The 20936-nt window shown below is 44.9% G+C and overlaps 1 protein-coding gene across 1 annotated transcript in view; it reads left to right on the top strand.

The window, feature by feature from the left end:
- The window catches only part of CLSTN2 (calsyntenin 2), a 590942-nt gene that overhangs the window by 531018 nt on the left and 38988 nt on the right, over positions 1-20936 (top strand). Inside the window, exon 9 of the mRNA XM_012762292.2 lies at positions 17546-17708. Within this exon, the coding sequence (XP_012617746.1) occupies positions 17546-17708 (163 nt within the window). The remainder of the gene's footprint in view (positions 1-17545; positions 17709-20936) is intronic.

Below are 20936 nucleotides of genomic sequence, written 5' to 3'. Positions count from 1 at the left end.
CTCCTGCCTTAACCTACTGGGTAGCTGAGACCACAGGCACAAGCCACCAAGTCCAGCTAATATTTTTTTTTTGTAGTGATGGGATCTTGATTTGTTATTCAGGTTGGTGCTCTTTTAATTGTCACAGCAGTCTGTGAAGAAGAGTCATTACCCCACGTCACAGTTGGCAGACCTGAGGCTCAGAGAATTGCAATGGCTTACCTTAAGCCACACAGCTCCTTACCTGGTCTCTCTACAAACCTGCTCTTACTAGTGTATACCTTCATGTTAACCTTTCAGGCCATGTTGAAGGGTATTATAAGAACTAGCCCCCAAAACTGATCATTAGATGAATAAAGGGTGACATTGAGGAAATGGTTTCTACATCACAGAAATGTCTCCTTTTGAAGACCCACAGAGAGATTTCTGTCTGGACTCCATACAAGAAAAGGCTGTGCTTCTCTTTAATACTAGCTATCTTTTAATTTTATGCACATAATAAGACAGTATTACTCATCAAGTTTCCTCTTTGCATTGGCTGCTACTAAGCTTAGAACCAACTGTCTGGCCCCTCTGCTAAACAGTGCAGACCCTTTCAGCATACGTTCAGGGCACAAACCACATACACCTCCATGTGTTCATCTTAACTTTCTGCCCAGAAAGTCTGAGTGCCCAGAAAGCAAAGCCGGATGCAAAGGTTAAAGACTCTCTCCTTCACACTAAGGGGCACAAGCCCAGGGAGATGACAGTGACAGATAAGGGAGTGAGACAGGGAATGAGGGACATACACAAAAGGGTGGATTATCAAGCTGGACTTGTGAGCAAGTACAACTGGTTGCTCTTCTAGGGCAATTATTAGCTAATAATAATTCGCAGCTGTGTCTTATGTAGGGCAGAAAAGGAGAAGAGTTTATCCATTGACACTTGTCTTCTAGCAGCCCAAGATTTCCCCGGGAGCGTGATTCCCCCTGCACATGTAGGTGGTGCGGGCATGAGTGCTGCCACGGCTCAGGGACAACCAGGGAGCCCAGCCACAGGGTGAGGTGCTGTTGGGGCGTCCGTCGCTGGGCAGCTGCTAGGTGGACCACACAGAGTTATTTGTCACAAAGGCAGCTGGTGCCAAGTGGCCATGCCCGCACCCTCCTGCCCCAGATGGTGCCAAGCTCTAAAGTAGCCCAGAGACGTGTATGACAGACTTTTCTAGCCACAGTTTCCCTTCCATGGCTTCTACTTCCTGATTTTTAAAAAAAAAAAAATTGTGTTGATTCTATCATCACAAGCCACAGTCTGTGTTGGCTGGGTCAAGGTATAAATAAAATTCAACGGTTATTGATGATGTGCTAATCTGGTCTCTCCATGAACATTGTATCCTCAAGGCACCACTTCTCTTTATCCCCTGGAGTGCCCAGACCAGCTAAACTGAGTATCTGAGGAGGCATCGTCACAACCACTAGCTGTCGTCACCACCTCTCTACACAACAAGGTGGCTTGAACGCACTGTCTCAGGCTGAGTATAAGCCTTTTGTTTCCTGAAGTATCTCCTCTCAGCATTGGTTACATTTGCCATTGGAAACCCAAGGTTGTACGAGGGCAGCATGCCTTTGGAATCCCCAACCCTGAGTGGCATTGTGGGCACTTGATGAATGCTTTTGCGCTGAATAATTAACAATGATTATATCAAAATAATAGCTATTTTTTGAGCATTGACTATATGCCCAGTACTGCACTAACTGGTTTTCACCCTGTTTAATCTTCACACAACTCAATTCCTACCAACTGTGCCTCAGTTATATAATCTGCTGAGGAAACCTGATTTCTATAGCTATGGATTTTGCTAGAGAAAAAAACAATTCATACACCTCTCTCTGAAAAATGTGGATTCCCATTAACTCGATGTTGAGCCCTTGCAGGGTTTGTCATCTGCAGATGCTTCTCTTTCTCCCGGTTCCCTTGGCCACGGGGTTTGCCTTTCCAACTACATGACTCACAGCCACATCTACTGACTGCAGCATAAACAATCTACCCTTCTGGAGCTCAGCAACAAGGCGGACTTTAATTATCTAATGTTGTCAAGGTCCCTACTGTGTAATTAGTTTGATTGGACCTTGTAATTAAATGGCTCAAGGATGAGGGAGGATGCCTTTGGCTTGGGCATTCTTCTTCTCTTTTTATTTCTAGGGTGAGAACCTGAGAACCATAACCTTAGGAACAAAGGCCCCATAGGTGCTGAGCTGTCCCTGTGGCCTGGAGTCCAGGGAGAGCATTTAGAGACAGTGAGGCTGGTCTTTGTGCAGGGCAGCTCTGCTCACTGGCAGGATTGCCCTCACTATAGCTCATGGGAGGTAAAATCACTCTGAGTGTCTCTGATTGGCCTGCCCTGATGCCTAAAATTCTGCCTTTTGCTCTGTATGGGGTACGGGTACCTAAGACCCCAGTAAAAATGCTATGGTTCTCATTGAGGGGTGAGCAAAGTTGGAAATTAGGGTACTTTATGGTGAGGTCAGGGAGGCTCAGGTCAGGGGCCCCCAAGTGGGGGTTCGGGAATACAGAATTAGCTTGTGAGCCTCAGGGATTCTGGAAATAAATATCTCCTCATTTGCCCACTCAGTGCAACACTCAGGCATTTCTTCTCATTGAATATGAGAGGCTAGTCCAAAAACCAGCCTTGCTGGTAATTGTTTAAGGACCCAGAAAATATCTGGGAATTGAGAAAATGAACCACACAACATATACGACATACCCATATATATGACCACAAGAAAAAGGCATATTAGACAATTAGGAATGTACTCAGAATATCTGCGAGGGGAATATAAACTTTGTAATAGATATGAGCAGTCCTGCCATAGAAACCATTCAGAGGAAACCATCCAGGCAGGCAGCAGTCTAGGCACATCTAAAACAAGGGTCGTACTAAAAGATGAGAAATGAGTGTTGCTGAATCAGAGTGTTGGACCTGTCCTCTTCTCTGCCTGTATTTGATTAGTGTTGTGTTGTTAGCCTTGGTCTGGTTCTCATGTTTGCGCAGTTGGCTGGAAAAGCCAGCCAAGGAAGGAGTGCCATCTAGATCTCAGGAGAGCCGGGCTGTGTCCCAGGCCCCCACCCATGAGCCGCCTCTGATGAACTCACTGTACTTCTGCCGGGCGTACTTTTTCCATCCGTAGCGTGCATATAATACCCACCCGTCCTCCCAGGGAGTCTGAGCAGAAAATGGGATAACATTGTGGGGTACTATGAAAATAATGAAGTAGTATTTTGTTAATGGAAAATGATTAGTGTGTTTGCCATTAAATATGGTTAAGAATCTATTATTAATATAAATTAACCTTAAATATGATGAGGAATGAGGTGGGTATAAATAAGTAAAATCTCAATTAACAGGTTTAAAGAATTTAAATCATTATAATGATTGAGTGCCAGTCTTGCTCTGTTCACTTCCAGTTGAGTGTTGGGTGAAAGGGAGGGCTCCTGACGTTGCTGTTGCTAGAGCCAGCCCTTAACACATGCGCTGCCCAAGGCACCTCATCCCCAAATCAGTCACCCTCGCTCTCTGCCCACCTCGCTCTTGCTCTCCCTCACTCCCTCCTGCGTACCTGCTAGCTTGCCAGTAATTCTGAAATTCCACTGCTTCCTCCTTAGGCTCAGGACGCTCCAGTCCAGACGTTTTCAAGAGCAGTCTCGGTAGCTCTAGTGCTCTTTGGAGGCCACTGGTTTCCATGGCCACCACCCATGGACAGATTCCCAGTGCCAGTTCTCCTGCAAACTCGTAGAGGCAGCTCTCCCCTGCCTGGCTGAAGCTAGGTGCAGGGAGGAGGGACACCCCTACCCAAGGCCTTTGGGATTAAATGGAATGCTCAGGCAGGCCTCATCTCCTCTCCCAAGACCCTCCCACCTCCCACAGTGTCTAGTTCCTCTTGACCTGCAAGAATCCTTACACAGGCACACCATTCAAATTCTCATCCAATAAATGATTGGTGTTTTCTTTCTTGAGTGATAGAATCACATAGGGGCAGAGAGCAGAGCTTCTTAAACTTTGATGTGCACACGAATCACCTGGAGATCTTGTTAAAGTGCAGAGTCATTCAGAAGGCCTGGGGCGGGGCCTGAGGTTCTACATTTCTAGCCAGCTCCCAGGTGACCCTTGTATTGCAGGTTGATGGTGACGAGCAGCAAGGATTTCCAGCCAGGCTCTAGACACAAACTCCATGTGTGACCTTGAACAAGTTGTTTAGCCTCTTTGAGCCTCAGTCTACCTGTAAAATGGAGAAAATAACAGTACTACCTCCAAGAGTTGTTGGAAGAACTAAACAAGGCAATGTATGCAAAGTTCCTAGCCCAGGGCGTGGCATGGAATGTACGAGAGAAGGCTGCACTCATAGCAGTGGTGGGCGAGGGTGAAAAAATGGGAGCCTTCTCCTGAATGGGCCTCTCCCTGGGGAGACACTTCAGAAAATCAGGAGAGCATTTCTTTCAGGCTTAACCCTCTCTGAGCCCAAAGGCAACCAATTCCACATCTCTAGATGGAAACACTTGTAGGAAACAAATACAGTCTTGGATGGGCTGAGCAGCAAGAGGTGTAGAGGTCTGCATTTGCCTACAGGGTGGACAAGGACAGCGGCTGGCCCCTCCGCCCCACAGTGCATTCTGCAGGCCCTCAGTGGGCGTTTCAGGAAGGTGAGCCCTTGCCATGCAGCTTAGGGAGGCTTGCTCAGGCTTAGGCACACAGGAGCACTGAGTAGAGGTGGCCTCTTGTTATGTTGTGTGTGGCCAGCCCAGCACTTTTTAATGTCTTTCAGTGGATGAGATTTCTGTTTATTTATCTAAAGTGGTCTTGCATTACACAAATCGTGAAGCACTCTTCAAAATACTGAGGGAGTTCAGAAATCAGAACACAGTGTGCCTGGCATCGGTGAAGGATTTGGAGGCAGGTGAGTGGAGTGTGGAGCTAGCCACATGGCGGGGAGATGGAGAAGAGAGAGCAGAGCTGATGTGGGGAACACGGACAAGGTCTAGTACAAAAAGAGCAGTGAGGAAGTCAGTTTGTGTAGAGAAGCAAGAACTATGGGTGGAGCAAGATGGTTGCATTGGTTTCCTATTCCTACTGTGCAAGACACCATGCACCTGGAAACTTCAAACAACACAAATTAATTAACTTACAGTTTTGGAGGTCAGATGTCTTAAATGGGTCTCAGGGGCTAAAATCGAGGTATTGGAAGGGCTGTGTTTCTCCTGGAGGCTCTAGGGGAGCTTCTGCTTCCTTGCCCTCTCCTGGTTTATAGACCCTGTCTGCATTCCTTGTCTCGGCCCCTCCCATCTTTAAAGTAAGTGACACATCACTCAGCTTCTGCTTCCCTTCACATCCCCTCTGCCCCTCTGCCCTCCTCTTTCACTTGTGAGGACCCTTGTGATGACACTGGCCCGCCCCGATGGTCCAGGATTATCTCCCCTTCTCAAGATCCTTCACTTAATCTCTCCTGAAAAGTCCCTTTGCTATTTAAGTATAGTCATATGCCATCTAACGATGTTTCTGTCAACAACGACCTACATATAGATGGTCCCGTATGATTATGATACTATTATGATTGTACCATTTTTATGTTTACATGTATTTAGATACACAAATACTAACCATTGTGTTGCAATTGCCTACAGCGTTTGGCATAGTGGCGTGATGGACAGGTTTGTAGCCTGGGAGCAATAGCTACACCATGTATAGCCTCAGTGTGTAGTGGGCCCTCCCACCTGGATTTGTGTAAGTGCACTCTGTGATGTTCACACAACAAAATCGCCTTACAACACCTGCCTCAGAATGCATCCCCGTCATTAACCAATGCATGACTATAACATGTTCACAGGTGTAAGGGATTAGGACATGGACCTCTTTGAGGGCCTTTATTCTGACAACACAAGGGGGATGGTTTTAATGTGCCAGTCTCCCCGGGATTGGGATGCAAATGCAACTTATTAAGGAAATTCCTAAAAAAAAGAATAAAATTATTGTCCAAGAGTTTGGGATAGCAGAAAAGATAACTTTTCATGACTTGGCTACACTGGCTACTTTATAAGGAGAGTTTCACCCTCGCAGGAGGACAGAGGACCTACAGTACATGTGGCCTCATGGGGGGGGGGGTCTGCTTCACAGGGGCCCCTGGGAAGAGCCGCAGGAAAGGCAGCCACAGGCAGTGAGGACCTTGGAGAGCCTGCCATCCTCTGCCCCGCCTTCCTCTCCTCAGTGCTGCCCTTTTCTTATCAGTTAAATCCAGAAACTCAGGCATAAGAATCAGTGCCCTCTGCATCAGTCTTAAGTCTGAGCATCTCCCTGCTTCTGCCAGATCACTAGAGAGGGAACCACAGGGCTTGACAGAGAGTGCCAAGGTCCTGGCTACCTCCACTTCCTCTGAATGGGGCAGGGTGCCTGGTGCATGGCAGGCTCCAGCATGTTTAGTGCACGGATCAGTGAATAAACAAGTGAAGGAATGCATGCATGTGGTTCCTTTAATGGGAACCTCTGTTATTATTATTATTATTATTATTAACAAGGGAATCTCCTTGTAAAAGTAGCACTTCCTGAATACATATCCCATCCTCACTGATTACCATTATTATCATGTGAGATTCAAGAAATTTTCTTTCTGAATACCAAAAAAAAAGGTCAGTGCCCTACTACCTTGCCACTGCCTTTTCTGTCGTGGTGAGTGATGGCATCAGACGCAGTGCCCACTCTTTGAGCACTTTTATGTCCCTAGGTAGCCCTGTTTTAGGGGGCCAGCAGGGGAAAAAGAGAAAGCCACACAAAGTCCTGGACTCTGTGGCCTTCCCAGTCTTATTTGGAGACTTTCTGAAGTCTGAACAGTGTAGCTTGGATGGAAGCTGGGATGAATGACCATACTCACTTAATCTCAGTGAATGAAGAAGGCCATTTATATGCACATTTTCTGACATCCACAGTTGGACTGAAGCTGGGAACCAGCACATGCTTTGCCTGTACTTGGCTCTCAAAGTCTATGCTAAGTGATTCATCACAACCTGGCATGGAGGTGGATGGACTACCCCATCTTCTTTCCAAAGCCAGAGAAAGTTTCTGTGTTTACAGGTTTTGTTTGGTTTTTGTTTTTGTTTGGGAAAGAGAAGAGTATTACTGGATTTTAACCAGTTTCCAGAGCTTTGTATGAGACCAAAACCCAGGTGCGAAGGTTCCACTTGGAAAATATCCGTAACAGCCTGGGCTTAAGATCTTAGATATTCTAGTGGATTTAAAACTGCAACTGTTTTTCAAAGATTTCTATAAATTCGTACAAACTTAACAAATTGACTTATATAGTTCGAAATACTGAATTTCTTTGCTGTTGAGTTCTAAGCAGAAGCAACCTGTTCACAAGCCTTCCCCGGAGGCCCCCATAAAATGCAAATCGACCTCTCCGTGGAAATTGCTCTGCAAGGGGAGCAGATGATCCAGATGTGGCTAGACTGTAATTCCCACCAGTGGCTCCAAATTCCGGCAGAGCAGTATGAGTTTGGGAAGCCCACGTGGTGGAGAGTCTGTCCTGGGGCTCCGTTTTAAACACACACTCTTCCCCTCTGCCACACCTCCAGGGAGCAGACAGACACATGGCCGCGCAGGCATGTAGCTGAAGGAGAGCCTGGCCAGCCGCAGCCCAGAGTGGCTGGTTTACAGAGACAATGGATGAGCAAGTCCCCGGCGAGCTTTGTGATGCAGGGTGTCCTTTCTGGGCAGCACATGTTATATCTTTGGAAGTAGAAATACTTAACCATTTCCATTCAAGATCAGTTCCGTTTTCCAAAGGGGCAGAATTTTTTATTTGAATTATTCAGGGTAAGTTTATTTACCAGGTCTAAGATATGAGATATGTCAACTAAATTATAATTATATTTCTCTAAAGATATCCACTGAGACACACACACACACACACTCTGTTTAACTTGCAAGGAGGATTCCGTCTCTGTTCACTTAGAGACAGGCTGTGTTTATGAACAGCCAGCCTCGATATTCTGAGAGGCAGAATGAAAAATTAATTTTCTTCAAATATATTACTGAATAGTTAGCTGCATCTCAGCAGGCTATTTGTTTAATATGCTAGAGTCCTCTTCAAAGGGCTACAATTTATTCTCACCTTTGCCAAGAGGTACCTTTCCAACACACAGGCCTGAGGACAGGAAACAGGAGTTCTGGGCTCCAGTCCTGTCACTCACAGGCTGTCTTACCATGAGCAAGTCACTTCAAGGCCCCTGCCTCTCAGTGTGAAGGCAAAGAGGTGCGGCACCCCCAGAATGCGCATGGAAGCTAGAGGCTGGTGAGGACACCCATGCATCATGCATCGCCCCTCCCTAGGCAGGGGCTCACTGGCACCCACACGTCTGATGTACCCTCCTTGCTTCTCCACGAGGATCTCATCTTCTGTGCAAAACTCTGCATATCTGCCAGGGGCTTCTCAACCCTTTTTCTGGAACAGTCAGTGCTGGTGAGTTTGCTCGAATTCTGAGGATTTGGCACAGATACAGCCTCGTCCCCAGGACCATGCTCCAGTTTTCCGAGCTGGGCCCTCCTGTCCCTCTTTTCTAGAGGATCCATTTCCAGTGTTGCTGGCTTTTAAAATAATCGTTTGTTCACTCACTCATTCAGTTGGTCTATTAGTATATGCTAATTATTGAGTGGCTATCATATCCCTTACACTATACCTTGAAAAGCTCAGTCTTTTGTGGGGGTGGGCAGAACCCATACGATGAGACTCCAGTCACCTCAAGCCCCTCCTAAAATGACTCACTTTCAAGACAATTCCTACTTGGGGGCAAAGCAATCTGCTCGGTCTTTGTGCAGTTGATTGTTCAGGGATGGAACACATGAGGAGATATTATTCCCTTTCCTAATTGTCAAATTTAAGACATGTGCTTCCTGACCTGTTAAAATATTAAATTCAGTCTGTACATGGGCGCTTACAACGTACAACAGGCAGGCTGTTCTCTGCAGCTCTGAATCTGTGCCCCAGGGCCCTGACAGATGTCAGCTAGTTCAGGAAATTCATGAGGAAAACATCCCCAGATGAATTCCGTGGTGTGCCCTGGAACCAAAAAACAGCGAGGAGGCAGAAGGCTTGGTGGGCTTAAGAGAGGTTTTTTGTTTTTTTTTCTTTGAGAAGTAAGAGGAGTCCTCAAGCTCAGGAGAAGAAGCATTAAGAAATACATGAGCAGAGGCAGGACAACTTTGGAACGGGGGTGGGGGGAATGCCAGGGGTGGGGGGAATGGCGGGGAAGGGGAGAGACTGTGGCATTTGCTGGGAAGCGGGAAGGAACTGGCCACTGAATCGTTCTGTTCTGTTCACTGTCACCTTCCCAGCACCTGGGAGGTGCCTGGGACATAGTGGGTACTCAGGAAGTATGTGTGGAATAAATTTCACAGGACATATCTTCTGGGGTTTTTTGTTCCATGTGATATTCATAGGCACCTAACAAGAGACAAAATAAATAAGGTCCCCAAATTTTGTGAACAGCCTACTGGGTCCCCACACTGGCGTGTTAAATTCTCTGAGGTGGAGGTACTCAAACTGAGCCACGCCAGAGCCACCAGGAGGGCTTGCTGAAACACAGACTGCCACGCCCTGCCCCCGGAGTTTCCGATTCAGTGGGTCTGGGGTGGGTGGGGGAGTCTGCCTTTCCAGCAAGTTCCCCGGTGATGCCAATGCCACTGGTGAGGAAGCACACTTTGAGAAGCACTGCTCTGAGGAGTTCTGCTGAAGGAAACCTGCTGAACTGTGTTAAATGAGGCTTTTCCAAAACATTTTGGGCCCTGCACTCCTTTGTTCATGGTGTATCTTGCAAGGTAGTCAGAATCACAGTTGGGAAAGGAAGGCTGAAAGGGTCCCAGGTGGAGATTTTCCTGAGTAATAGCAAATGCGGGGGCTCGTCTTCCCTGGCAGGGTCCCCCTCTTAGCGCCTGCAGGAGACAGAGCACGGGGAATGCACACCCCCACTTCACTGACGGTGGAGTCTCTGCCCTAAGCCCTGGCTCCCAGTCAGCACCACCGACCCCACCTCCACAGGGCTTGGCAGAGTTTGCAGAGCAGCCCCAAGCTGGGTGAGGGGAGATGGTTTGAATTAGACAAGAGTCTGATTAAAAAGGACTTTTTAATATAGATGCTTCTCAACTTATGATGGAGTTACATCCCAATAAGCCCATTGGAAGCTGAAAATATCATGAGTCAAAAATGCATTTAAAATACCTAACCTACCGACCACCATAGCTTAGCCTAGCTCACCTTACACATGCTCAGAACGCTTGCATTACCCTACAGTTGGGCAAATCATCTAACACAAAGCCTATTTTATAATAAAGTGTTAAATATCTTATGTACTTTATTGAATACTATACTGAAAATGAAAAGCAGAATGGTTCTATCAGTACTCACAGTATGGTTTTTATTGATTGATTGATTTTTTATTGAGGTAAAATATACATATATAATTTACCATCGTTACCATTTAAGTATACAGTAAAGTGGTAATAAATACATTTGTATTCTTTTGTTCTCCTTCATTCCCTCCTCCCCCTTTCTCTTCCAGCCTCTGGTAACCACCCATCTACTCTCTATCTTTGTAAGATCTACTTTTTTGTCCCCATATATGAGTGAGAATATGTAATATTTGTCTTTCAGCGCTTGGCTCATTTCACTTAACATAATGGCCTCGAGTTCCATCCATGTTGTTTCAAATGACAGGATTCCATTCTTTTTATGGCTGAATAAAAATATTCTGTTGTACACATATGCCACATTTTCTTTATCCATTCATTCTTTGATGGGCACTTATGTTGGTTCCATATATTGGCTATTGTGCATATGCGGCAATGAACATGGGAGTGCAGATATCTCTTTGATATATTGTTTTCCTTTTTATTTTTATTCTTTTGGACATATACCTAGTAGTGGAATTGCTAGGCCATATGGCAGTTCTATTTTTAGTTTTTTGAGAAGCCTCCATACTGTGCTCCATAGTGGTTGTACTAATTTATTATACATTCCCACCAACAGTGTACCAGGGTTCCCTTTTCTCTGCATCCTCGACAGCATCTGTTATTGCCTGTCTTTTTGATACAAGCCATTTTAACTGGGGTGAAATGATGTCTTGTTGTAATTATGATTTGCATTTCTCTGATAATAAGTGATGTTGAACATTTTTTTCATATTTCTCTTGGCCATTCGTATGCCTACTTTTGAGAAATGTATGTTCAGATCTTTTGCCCATTTTTAAATAGGATTATTGAAGTACATTTTCTACTGAATGGGCATTGCTTTTGCACCATCGTAAGGACAAAAAATCATAAGTTGAACCATCGTAAGTCTGTATAAGAAAATGGTGACTAGAAATGCTAAAGGATCTGCCAAGTGTATCATCCAAGGTTGGAGAAGGAAATCTCCTTGCCACTGCTTAAGGGCAGTGGCGAGAAAGAACAAACCAGCTGATTACATAGACAAGAATCATATCATGGTGCCGGGATGCTAGGCACATCATCAGTGCATAAAAAAGCTATGTTTCTTCTCTCCATGGATGAATTTAAATCCTGAGTGCTAAGCGATTCTTGATTTACAAGCTCTAAAGCACAAATTGCAAGGATGGTTTTTCAGGATTGTTTTAGGGATTTGCCCAAATGTTGCTCAACCAGATCTCACTTGGGGTGGTCTCTTTGAGACAGGCTACCTTTCGTGTTTCCTGCTGCCTGTGTTCTGCTGCCCTGAGTCAGCAGTCACTCTTTGACAGGAGGCCCGGTGGGTGCTTTCTGAGCTGTCATAATCACCTTCCACTGAAAACATACTGTACTTCTCCCTGCCAGTTCAGAAGTGCAGGCGACCTCCTGGGAAGATCTCAAATAAACTTGCAAATAAGAGTGGCCTCTTTCCCCTGGCATGAGGTTGATCTCGGCGCTAACCAAAACCTGATCTTTCTTATGTTCCAAAACAGTGGCCTGAGGCCAAAGGGCCTTGCAAGTCTGCAGAGAGAATCTGGTTTGCATAGTTTCAACCCTGTCTAGCATATGCCCTAAGTTGTGAGGTTTTGAGTACTGAGAGGTTTTGAGTTAGTCTCTGCTAAGGGCCTGAAAGACTTCATGGATGGTTTTCTAAGTGACTTTCTGAGTTCAGAATTTTCATCCCATGTGAGCTGTGTGTATTTGGACCTGATGCCCATGCACAGAGAAGGCCTGGGGTCTAACTTCTCAGAGGTGACTTGTTCCAGAGTAGCCGGCTGGATTCCACCCTGCATCCCTAGGTCAGTGGCAGTGTTTATTCCGGGACCTGGGCATCAGATAGTCCCTCACAGCTGCAGGCTTTATGCAGACATCCCAGCTTGAGTGTGTGTGTGTGTGTGTGTGTGTGTGTGTGTGTGTGTGTTCGTGCACGCGCGCACACACACAGAGGACTTCAGTCTCCATTCCTCTCTTCTCCTTGAGGGCTTTGAAACTCCAGCTGATAGGATGGGCCACTCAGTTTCAACTCTCAGGTGCAACTTTGCTTTCCTTGTTTATGATACCTAAAGAGTTGTCTCCCTAGCTTTTTAATTTTTGTTTTCTTCTGTTATTATTGTTGTTGCTATATTATATCCAGCATTTCAATATATTTGCAAAAAGAAAGTGGTCCCCTATCTGATCAGGCTGAATATATGTGCTAAACACTGTATATGTCTTTGCTCAATTCACCCAACAGGCCTATAAATAGATACTACTATTATCCTCACTTCACAGATGGGTGGCCAAGAATTAGAAAGTTTCAGTTGTTTTCCCAAAGTCTAGAACATGATTCCCCAGAAATCCATGAAGCAGCTATGATACCCAACCCAGTACCCACAGACTCAGCCTGCACCAACTCCCTCCTGCACCCTCCTTCTGCTCCCCTAACCTGCTCATTCTGTGGCTGCCTGAAGCCCCAGCGCAGCTGGTCACTAGCGGGCTGCTCACTCCTTTAGGCCACACTCACACCAAAGCTGTCGCCCCACTCCCCGGCTACAAATGCTCCTCTCCCCCTGCTCAAATCCTTTCCACCTTGCAAAAGCCTGTCCTGGAAACACTTTCTCAGTCAGTCTCCCTTCATCCATCCCTTCCCCTCCCTAGCAAATATTGTAAGTGTGGCGGAGAAGTGAGGGTACAGAGTGGAGAGTGGATGAGCATCATCAGAAACTGGCAGTAAAATGACCGGAGGGAGGGAAAGAGTCCAAAGCCATGCCTGGTGTTCTGGCTGGGATGACAGATGGCACGAAGGAGTGTTTACTGACACAAGGGTCGCAGGGGAGGGAACAGGTCAGGCTGCAGCATCAGAGGTATTTAGAAGAACGAGTTCAAAGTGCCTATAGAACATCCAAGTGGTGCCATCTGGAGACAATCTGATGTGCAAGTCCACCACTCAGAGGAAAAGGCTCTGCTCAAGATCCTGATGTGGCTATACGTGTGTATAGCTCAGCCACTAGCTGTGTGTGTAATGAAAACACCAGAGCCCAAGTGTGGAAGCCCACAGTGGTGTGTGTGATAGTTGCCTCTAACTCCCAAGAAGATTGTAAATTCCTTGGGATAAGAAATCATGTCATTTCTTTACCTTTCCTTTCTAATAGTGCCTAGGATAGAATTGGTCCTTCTATTTCATAGGGTTGCAGCAAGGATTAAAGAGTATAAGGAGGAATATGGAAAGCTGCTTCAAAATGGAAAAGCACGTTCCACAGTTGTTGTTACAACTACCATCCCCTCCTCCCACCCAGAAACCTCCAGACCTCCCGTTGCCTACAGAATAAAAGCAATCCAAGGCCTCAATCCTCAGTTCAAAATCAGCCTTATCTCACACTCCTCACCTTTCCTAAACGCAGCCTCACCTCCAAACTCAGTGTCTTTGCTCCTTCCCATCTGCCAGTGCATCACACACCCCGTCTTCCTCCATGGAGTTGACATAGCACCTTGCACAAATCTATGCTGGGCATGAATCCCAATCGGTCATAAGCTTTTTTGTCAATCCCATGACTAGACCATAAGATAAGCTTCATAAAGGCAGGTGCTTTATTAGTTCACAAAGTAGGATGTGCATTTAGTAAATATGTGCAGGAGTGAATGAATGAGTGAATGCATGAATGAATGAGTGAATGCCCCAAACCTAGTACCTTTGACAATAGAAAAGATAGATGGATAAATAAAGGAGTAAGGGGTTTGTGCTTCATTTGCTTGGAATTTATTACTCACCATCTATTCCTAATGAAACATTAACAGTCCTTCAATTGTCCACCCTAAATTCCACCTTCTCCAAGCTGGAAAGAATCTCTCCATTCCCTGAGTGAGGAGATTTACTGAAAACACTTCCAATATGAACCTTACATGCACATTTGGATCATCCTGTGAGCAGCTACACAGAGAATCTCTCACCTGATTTTCTCCTCCTCATCCCATGGGAGGCTTTCTCGCCCCCTGGTTCTCGATGGAACGCCAGCCTACCCCTAACTCAGATCTCCTTTGGTGAATCTCTGCTACCCTTCCTGGTCATCTGTCCCTGGGTTTCTGGCCTCTGACTCACTCATCAGCTAAGCAGCAGCTACAGCTGTTCCCCATTGGGAACACACTTGCAGGTGGGCAGAGATGGAAGTGTCTGGTCCAGGTGAAGCCTTGGGCGTCCTCTCAGCCATGGTGTCAGGCAGGCTCGAGGCCGGTAGATTTCACCGGTGATTCACAAACAGTCAGGAGTTAAAGTTTTTCTCTTCCCCCAGGAAAGGTCACTTTGCCTAATTTCCTTCTTTCTTGGTTGAACTATGCATCGACACATTTATTTTTGCTGCCTCCTGGCTCGATCATTTTTCAATTACAGTTTGTCCCTGCAGTTCTGGCAGAGGGTCAATGTGGGTCTCTTCCTGAACATAGATCCACATTTATGAAACACTAATTAGGTATTTCCTTTAGCTGCTGTCATATATTACTTGGTGGGAGAAGTCTGCAGGCGTACGCCTAACATGGGTTAAAAGATTGTTCAGATGCCCAGTTAGCAGCTCAATGGGGCAGCTCCTAACCATTCCTACCTCTGACTCTTGGCTCAGGCTGTTCCCCACACCCAGAATGCTTTCCCTTTTGATCTTGCAGAATACAAATCTTGCCATCCTGTGTAAGCCATATTAAAATGTGACAAAATATATATCTCCTTTCAAATTACCAGGATTTTACTTTTATCTTTTAGTACTCAGTGTAGCAAGGGTACAATGCATGGATATCCTCACACTCTGAGGGTAGGATTATAAATAGGTACAAACTTTTGCAGAAAAGAAAATGTATGCTATGTATCAAGAGCCTTAAAAATACCTCCAAACCTTTGACCAGGTAGTCCTATTCCCAGAAATCTTTCCTAATGTTATAATCAGATATGCAAACATTTATGCACAATAAATTCATTATAACATCATTAATAATAGCTGATACATAAATAATATCTGGAAATATTTAAATATATTATAGTATAACCATATTATACAGCCATTTAAAATAAAATTTGTGATAAAATTTTTTAAATGCTGCTATTAAGTGAAGCATGCACACTTTCAAATTGTTATGCAGTGTGATCCAAATAGATCTTCCCCAGCTGCTATTTCAAGGATGTTTATAGTAATGCTGCAAATAGAAAAGTTCCATTTTTTTAGTAAGGTTGAAAAGTTATTACAGTTTGAGGCTGTTGGGAGCCTTGGATATGCTAATGAAAATGGGAAATCCCCCACAAAAAAATGAGACTCCGCACAGCGTTCAGGATCACTGTCTCTACGCAGGGCATCACGGTGCCACTGCTCAATGATGCACACTACGGAAGAGCTGGGAAAATCACCTAGGAAAAAATTGTCGTACTGAGAAGGGTTACTGCTGCTGTTGAGTTATGGAATTATTTTGCTCCTTCCTTAGAATTGTTTTTGGATGGTCCTACAAGAATGCTAAGTGTTATGAAAGAAAGCCAGAGGATTATTCTCCATCCAGCCTCGGCAGACATGGAGTGCTGTAGAGTCAGCTGAAGCCTGAGGATTCAACATGCCACTCATGCGGGGAGGACGGGCACCGTGGGGTGGGGGTGGAGGCCAGGATGGGGGAGCCCCGCAGCACTGCCTGGTTGGCTGTCGGTGCTCTGCCTGTGTTCTTCAGGGCATGGGGAGTGGTCAGGGTCACCCCACTGCTACTGCTTCCTCCCCACCCTGGGCCTGGCCAGAGTTTCCAGATGGCTCTGGGAGTATCCCCAGGATGTGAACCATGTTCTATTTTACCTCTGCTGCCTGGCTAGCCATGATCGCAAACCCTAAGTTCAGGGTGCTTTGGCCTCCTTGGATTGGGTGCTTCATTCAGACAGTTCCCTCTCCTCCATCAGCCGCAGACTCTATCTTTAGATCTGCCTTTGTGTCACCCCCACACCCTGGTGTCACCCCACCCCAGACACAGCCTAGCCCGAGAGCCCTGCACCCAGCCCTGGGTCTGGTCCAGGGCATCAAGCAGGAGGGGAGTGTAAACGAGATCAGGGCCTCTCACTGAGAGTAACAGGACTTTGGAGAGATCTGCCTGGACCCCTCCTGCTTACCTTCCAAAGTCCCCTAAAATATTCATCAGGCTTTATCAGACTAATGGGCTTCAAAAGGAACAATTTTCTGAGACATGAGACAGGACAATATAAAAAGAACATTAAGGAAAAAATTCTTATTTCAAAATGAAAGGAGAAAGATCATTTAGCATCCCTGTTGGTGTTATCTATTCATGAGAAACAGCACATTTAATCCAGAGTGAGATGTAGGGAGGGCTTTGATGCCCTCACCTTGGGGTCACCTTCATTCGGAACTCATCTGTCTCCCCTGCCACTGATAGCAGGGTCGATGGAGACAAGAGGATGCAGATGAGAGGCCTCTCAGAGGTGGACACCGCAGGGCGCCGAGGGATTAGAGCGAGAGGTGGTGTGAAGGAGAGAGTCACTGACTCCCAGGGCTCTTGCATAGCGATCAGAGAGAGGGCGGGACCCTGGTCTGGTCTTCCCACCTTTCCTGCTTCCCATCTCTCTTCCCAAGACATGCCAGTCTTGGTTTTTGTTTTGAATCTTTCCATGTGAGTTCAGTTCCTTGAGGTCAGGAGTTGTAACTCCACCCTAGCCCCCCAGCATCTCTATCAATCCATGAAGGTTAGGTTTTGGTTTCCAGCCCTGAGACTGGGAGTCTTGGGCACAAAAGGTTGTGAGAGAACATGTGTGTGACAGTGCTCTGCACTGAGTCCAGACCAGTAGGACCCATTGTAAGCTCTTCTCCGCCTTCCCAGGTGCACAAAGGTAGGGCTGAATAATCTTCCCACAGTCAATTATCTGCCTGGTGATTGGATTCTCGGATGTTCCTCTTCCCCACGGTTGGCCCCTATATGTTTGACAATGAACTTCTATAACCTCAGTGTATATAAACCATTATGTTCCTTGAGTTCTTTGCAGTAAAAATTGTTGACCCAAAAATATTTTCTCCCCTTTTCATAATTAGAATAAAAGCCTGTTTTATGTTGCATTGCATATTTTAAGTATTGCTTCTTCCTTTTTATTAGATTTGTGACAAAGAGTGGCATTACTATGTCATCAACGTGGAGTTCCCTGTGGTTACCTTATACATGGATGGAGCAACATATGAACCATACCTGGTGACCAACGATTGGCCTATTCATCCATCTCACATTGCCATGCAACTGACAGTCGGCGCTTGTTGGCAAGGTAATCCTAACTGGAACCCTAACCTGTTTGTGAACAGTCAATGAAAGATACTGATAGAGGGGAAGGAAAAGCAAGGGGTGTGAGAATTAAGCAGAAAAATTTACTATCTCTTAATAATAAGACAGGACGTATAAGTATTAATCCACACACTAACCCTATGTAATAATAAGCACTTGACTTGAGAACACATTTTGATTTTAGATCAACATGAGCAGTTTCATGGTTACCTCTCAATTGCCAATGTCTTTTATTGTTCTGAAATCTTACCCAGTTCCAAACTGGGGCTGTACAGAGGAAAAGTCGAATATAGAAGCTTGTATCAAAATTGCCAGTTAGAGACAGGGCACAATGGCTCACACCTGTGATCCCAGCACTTTAGGAGGCTGAGGCAGGAGGATTGCTTGAGGCCAGGAGTTCAAGTCTAGCCTGGGCAACATAGTAAGACCCTGTCTCTACAAAAAAAATTAAAAATTAGCCAGATGTGGTGGTGCCTGCCTATAGTCCTAGCCATTTGTTGTTGTTTTTCTTTTACCTTTTTAATATAATTTCAAAATGTTATGGGGGTACAAATGTTTTTGTTACATAGCTTGAGTCAGGACTATAAGTGTGCCCATCACCCAAAGTGTTCATTGTACCTGCAAGGCAGGTTTTTGCTGCTCCCCTCCCTTCCCCCACTTTATTTCCAATGACTTTTACTTCCCTCTGGGCACATATGTGCCCATCAGTTAGTTCCAGTTTATCAGAGAGTACATGTGGTGTTTGTTTTGCCATTCTTGAGATACTTCACTTAGGATAATGGTCTCCAATTCCTTCCAAATCACTGCAAAAGGCATTCATTCATCCTTTTTATGGCTGAATATACATATACCACATTTTGCTAATCCACTCATGAATTGATGGGCACTTGGATTGATTCCACATCTTTGCAATTATGAATTGTACTGCAATAAACATTCGAGTGCAGGTGTCTTTTGATAAAATGACTTCTTTTTCTTTGGGTAGAAACCCAGTAGTGGGATTGCTGGATTGAATAGTAGGTCTATTTATAGTTCTTTGAGAAATTTCCATACTGTTTTCCATAGAGGTTGTGCTAATTTGCAGTGCCACCATCAGTGTATAAGCATTCCATTTTCTCTGCATCCATGCCAGTATCTATTGTTTTTAGACTTTTTCTAATAAAAAGCCATTCTTACAGTACTAAGGTGATATCTCATTGTAGTTTTACTTTGTATCTCCCTGATAATTAGTGATTTTGAGGATTTTTTCATATACTTATTGGCCATTTTTCTATGCTCATAGATTGGTAGAATCAACATTGTTAAAATGCCCATGCTACCCAAAGTGATCTACAGATTCAGTGAAATCCTCATCAAAATACCAATATTATATTTCACAGATCTAGAAAAAATGATTTCATGCTTTGTTTCGAACCAGAAAAGAGCCTGAATAGACAAAGCAATCTTAAGTCAAAAGAACAAATCTGGAGGCATCGCATTACCAGAATTCAAACTATAGCCAAAACAGCATGGTATAGGCACAAAACGGAGACATAGACCAATGGAACAAGAACAGAAAACCCAGATATAAAACTATCTACATAAAACCAACTGATCTTTGACAAAGCGGACAACAATATACACTGGGGAAAGAAGTGCTATTCAATAAATGGTGCTGGGAAAATTGGATAGCCACATGCAGAAGAATGAAACAGAACCCCTGTCTCTCACCACTTACAAAAAATTAATTCAAGATGGATAAAAGACTTAAATGTAAGGCATGAAACCATAAAAATTCTAGAAGAAAATGTAGGGAAAACTCTTCTAGATATCGGCCTAGGCAAAAAATTTACAAATAAGACCACAATGGCAATTACTGCAACAACAAAAATAAATAAATGGAACTTTATTAAATCAAAAATCTTCTGCACATCTAAGGAAATAATCAACATAGCAAATAGACAACCTACAGAATGGGAGAAAATATTTGTAAACTATACGAATAAGCTATATGAATTCATAAACTATACGAAAGGGCTAATATCCAGAATCTACAAAGAACTCGAAACAAAATAGCAAGAAAAAAACAAACAACTCCATTAAAAAGTGGGCAAAAGACATGAACAGTCATAGCTATGGAAGGCAGATAGTCCACAGGTCATGAGGCTATAGGAAGCTACTCTCAAGGGAACTGGGCCCTCGGCCCCTTCCTGGTCTCTAAGGACAGAAACCCTTTGTTGCCTTCCCATTTGAAGGTCTTGGAATCCCTCCTTACTTCCTGTGCTGCTGCCTCTCTCCTAATCTCCAAACCCAGGCTAATCTCTTTGGAAGCAGAAAACCCATCTCTCTAATCATGCACGTAACCTTTCTGTCTCTCAGTCAGGTGTGCTGGAGTTTTTGTTTCAGCCCCCTTAGGGTAGGAGTGCTTTGAAGCACCAGTAAGAGTGCAGAGGGGAAGGAAAATACTCCCCAAATAAGCAAATTATTACTTTGAGACATGACACAACCTTGCATTGATGGATTCTATGAAAATCACCAAGATTTGTGACTTTGACCATTCATTCACCATGGGAGGCTGAGGGGAGACATGAGCTATAGTGTAAGAATATGCCTTCAGAAGACCAACTGACCCAAGAGTGACCTAGTAGAGACATCGGCCCCTCTGGGTTGGACAAAGAGTGAGTTCTGGGCAGCTTCATGCAAAAGAAGATGGAAAGAAGTTCAGGTTGTAGCCTCACAGCACTAGCAATTCAAAACCCCAGAAGGAGATAAAGCATGAATGAGGCAGGAGAAGGGCTGAAGCCACCTACTGACATGTGTCACATGATAGTAAAATGTTCATTAAACATTGCAATAGAACTTGATGATGAGAGTTTCTTCAGTTTCAGGCTTCCCCAGGATATCAGGAAAGGAAGACTATGTCACCTGACAACATTCTATGAGACTATTTAGTATGGCAAGGCACTGATTCAAGGGTTACATAGGAATCAATAACACTGACACAGTTGTGCTAGAGTGATGGCCCTCTGGTGTGGCTCAGTGCCCCAAGTGGACACCACAGCCTACCTGTGGATATCATGGAACATAGCCTGGGTTAATGCCCATAAGAAAAGAGGGCCCTAACCATGTCCCCACCATAAACCTCTCCATGACTCTTACTAGAGACCCTCAGAGACCATATTTGGAGCCTGCAATGGAAAACTGCCCCCATCTCTGTAGGGCCAGCTACAAC

The sequence above is a fragment of the Microcebus murinus genome, chromosome 1 (genome assembly GCF_040939455.1).
Source record: "Microcebus murinus isolate Inina chromosome 1, M.murinus_Inina_mat1.0, whole genome shotgun sequence".
Taxonomy (NCBI): domain Eukaryota; kingdom Metazoa; phylum Chordata; class Mammalia; order Primates; family Cheirogaleidae; genus Microcebus; species Microcebus murinus.
The sequence above is the reverse complement of the archived record's forward strand: the minus strand, read 5'-3'. Positions and strand labels throughout refer to the sequence as shown.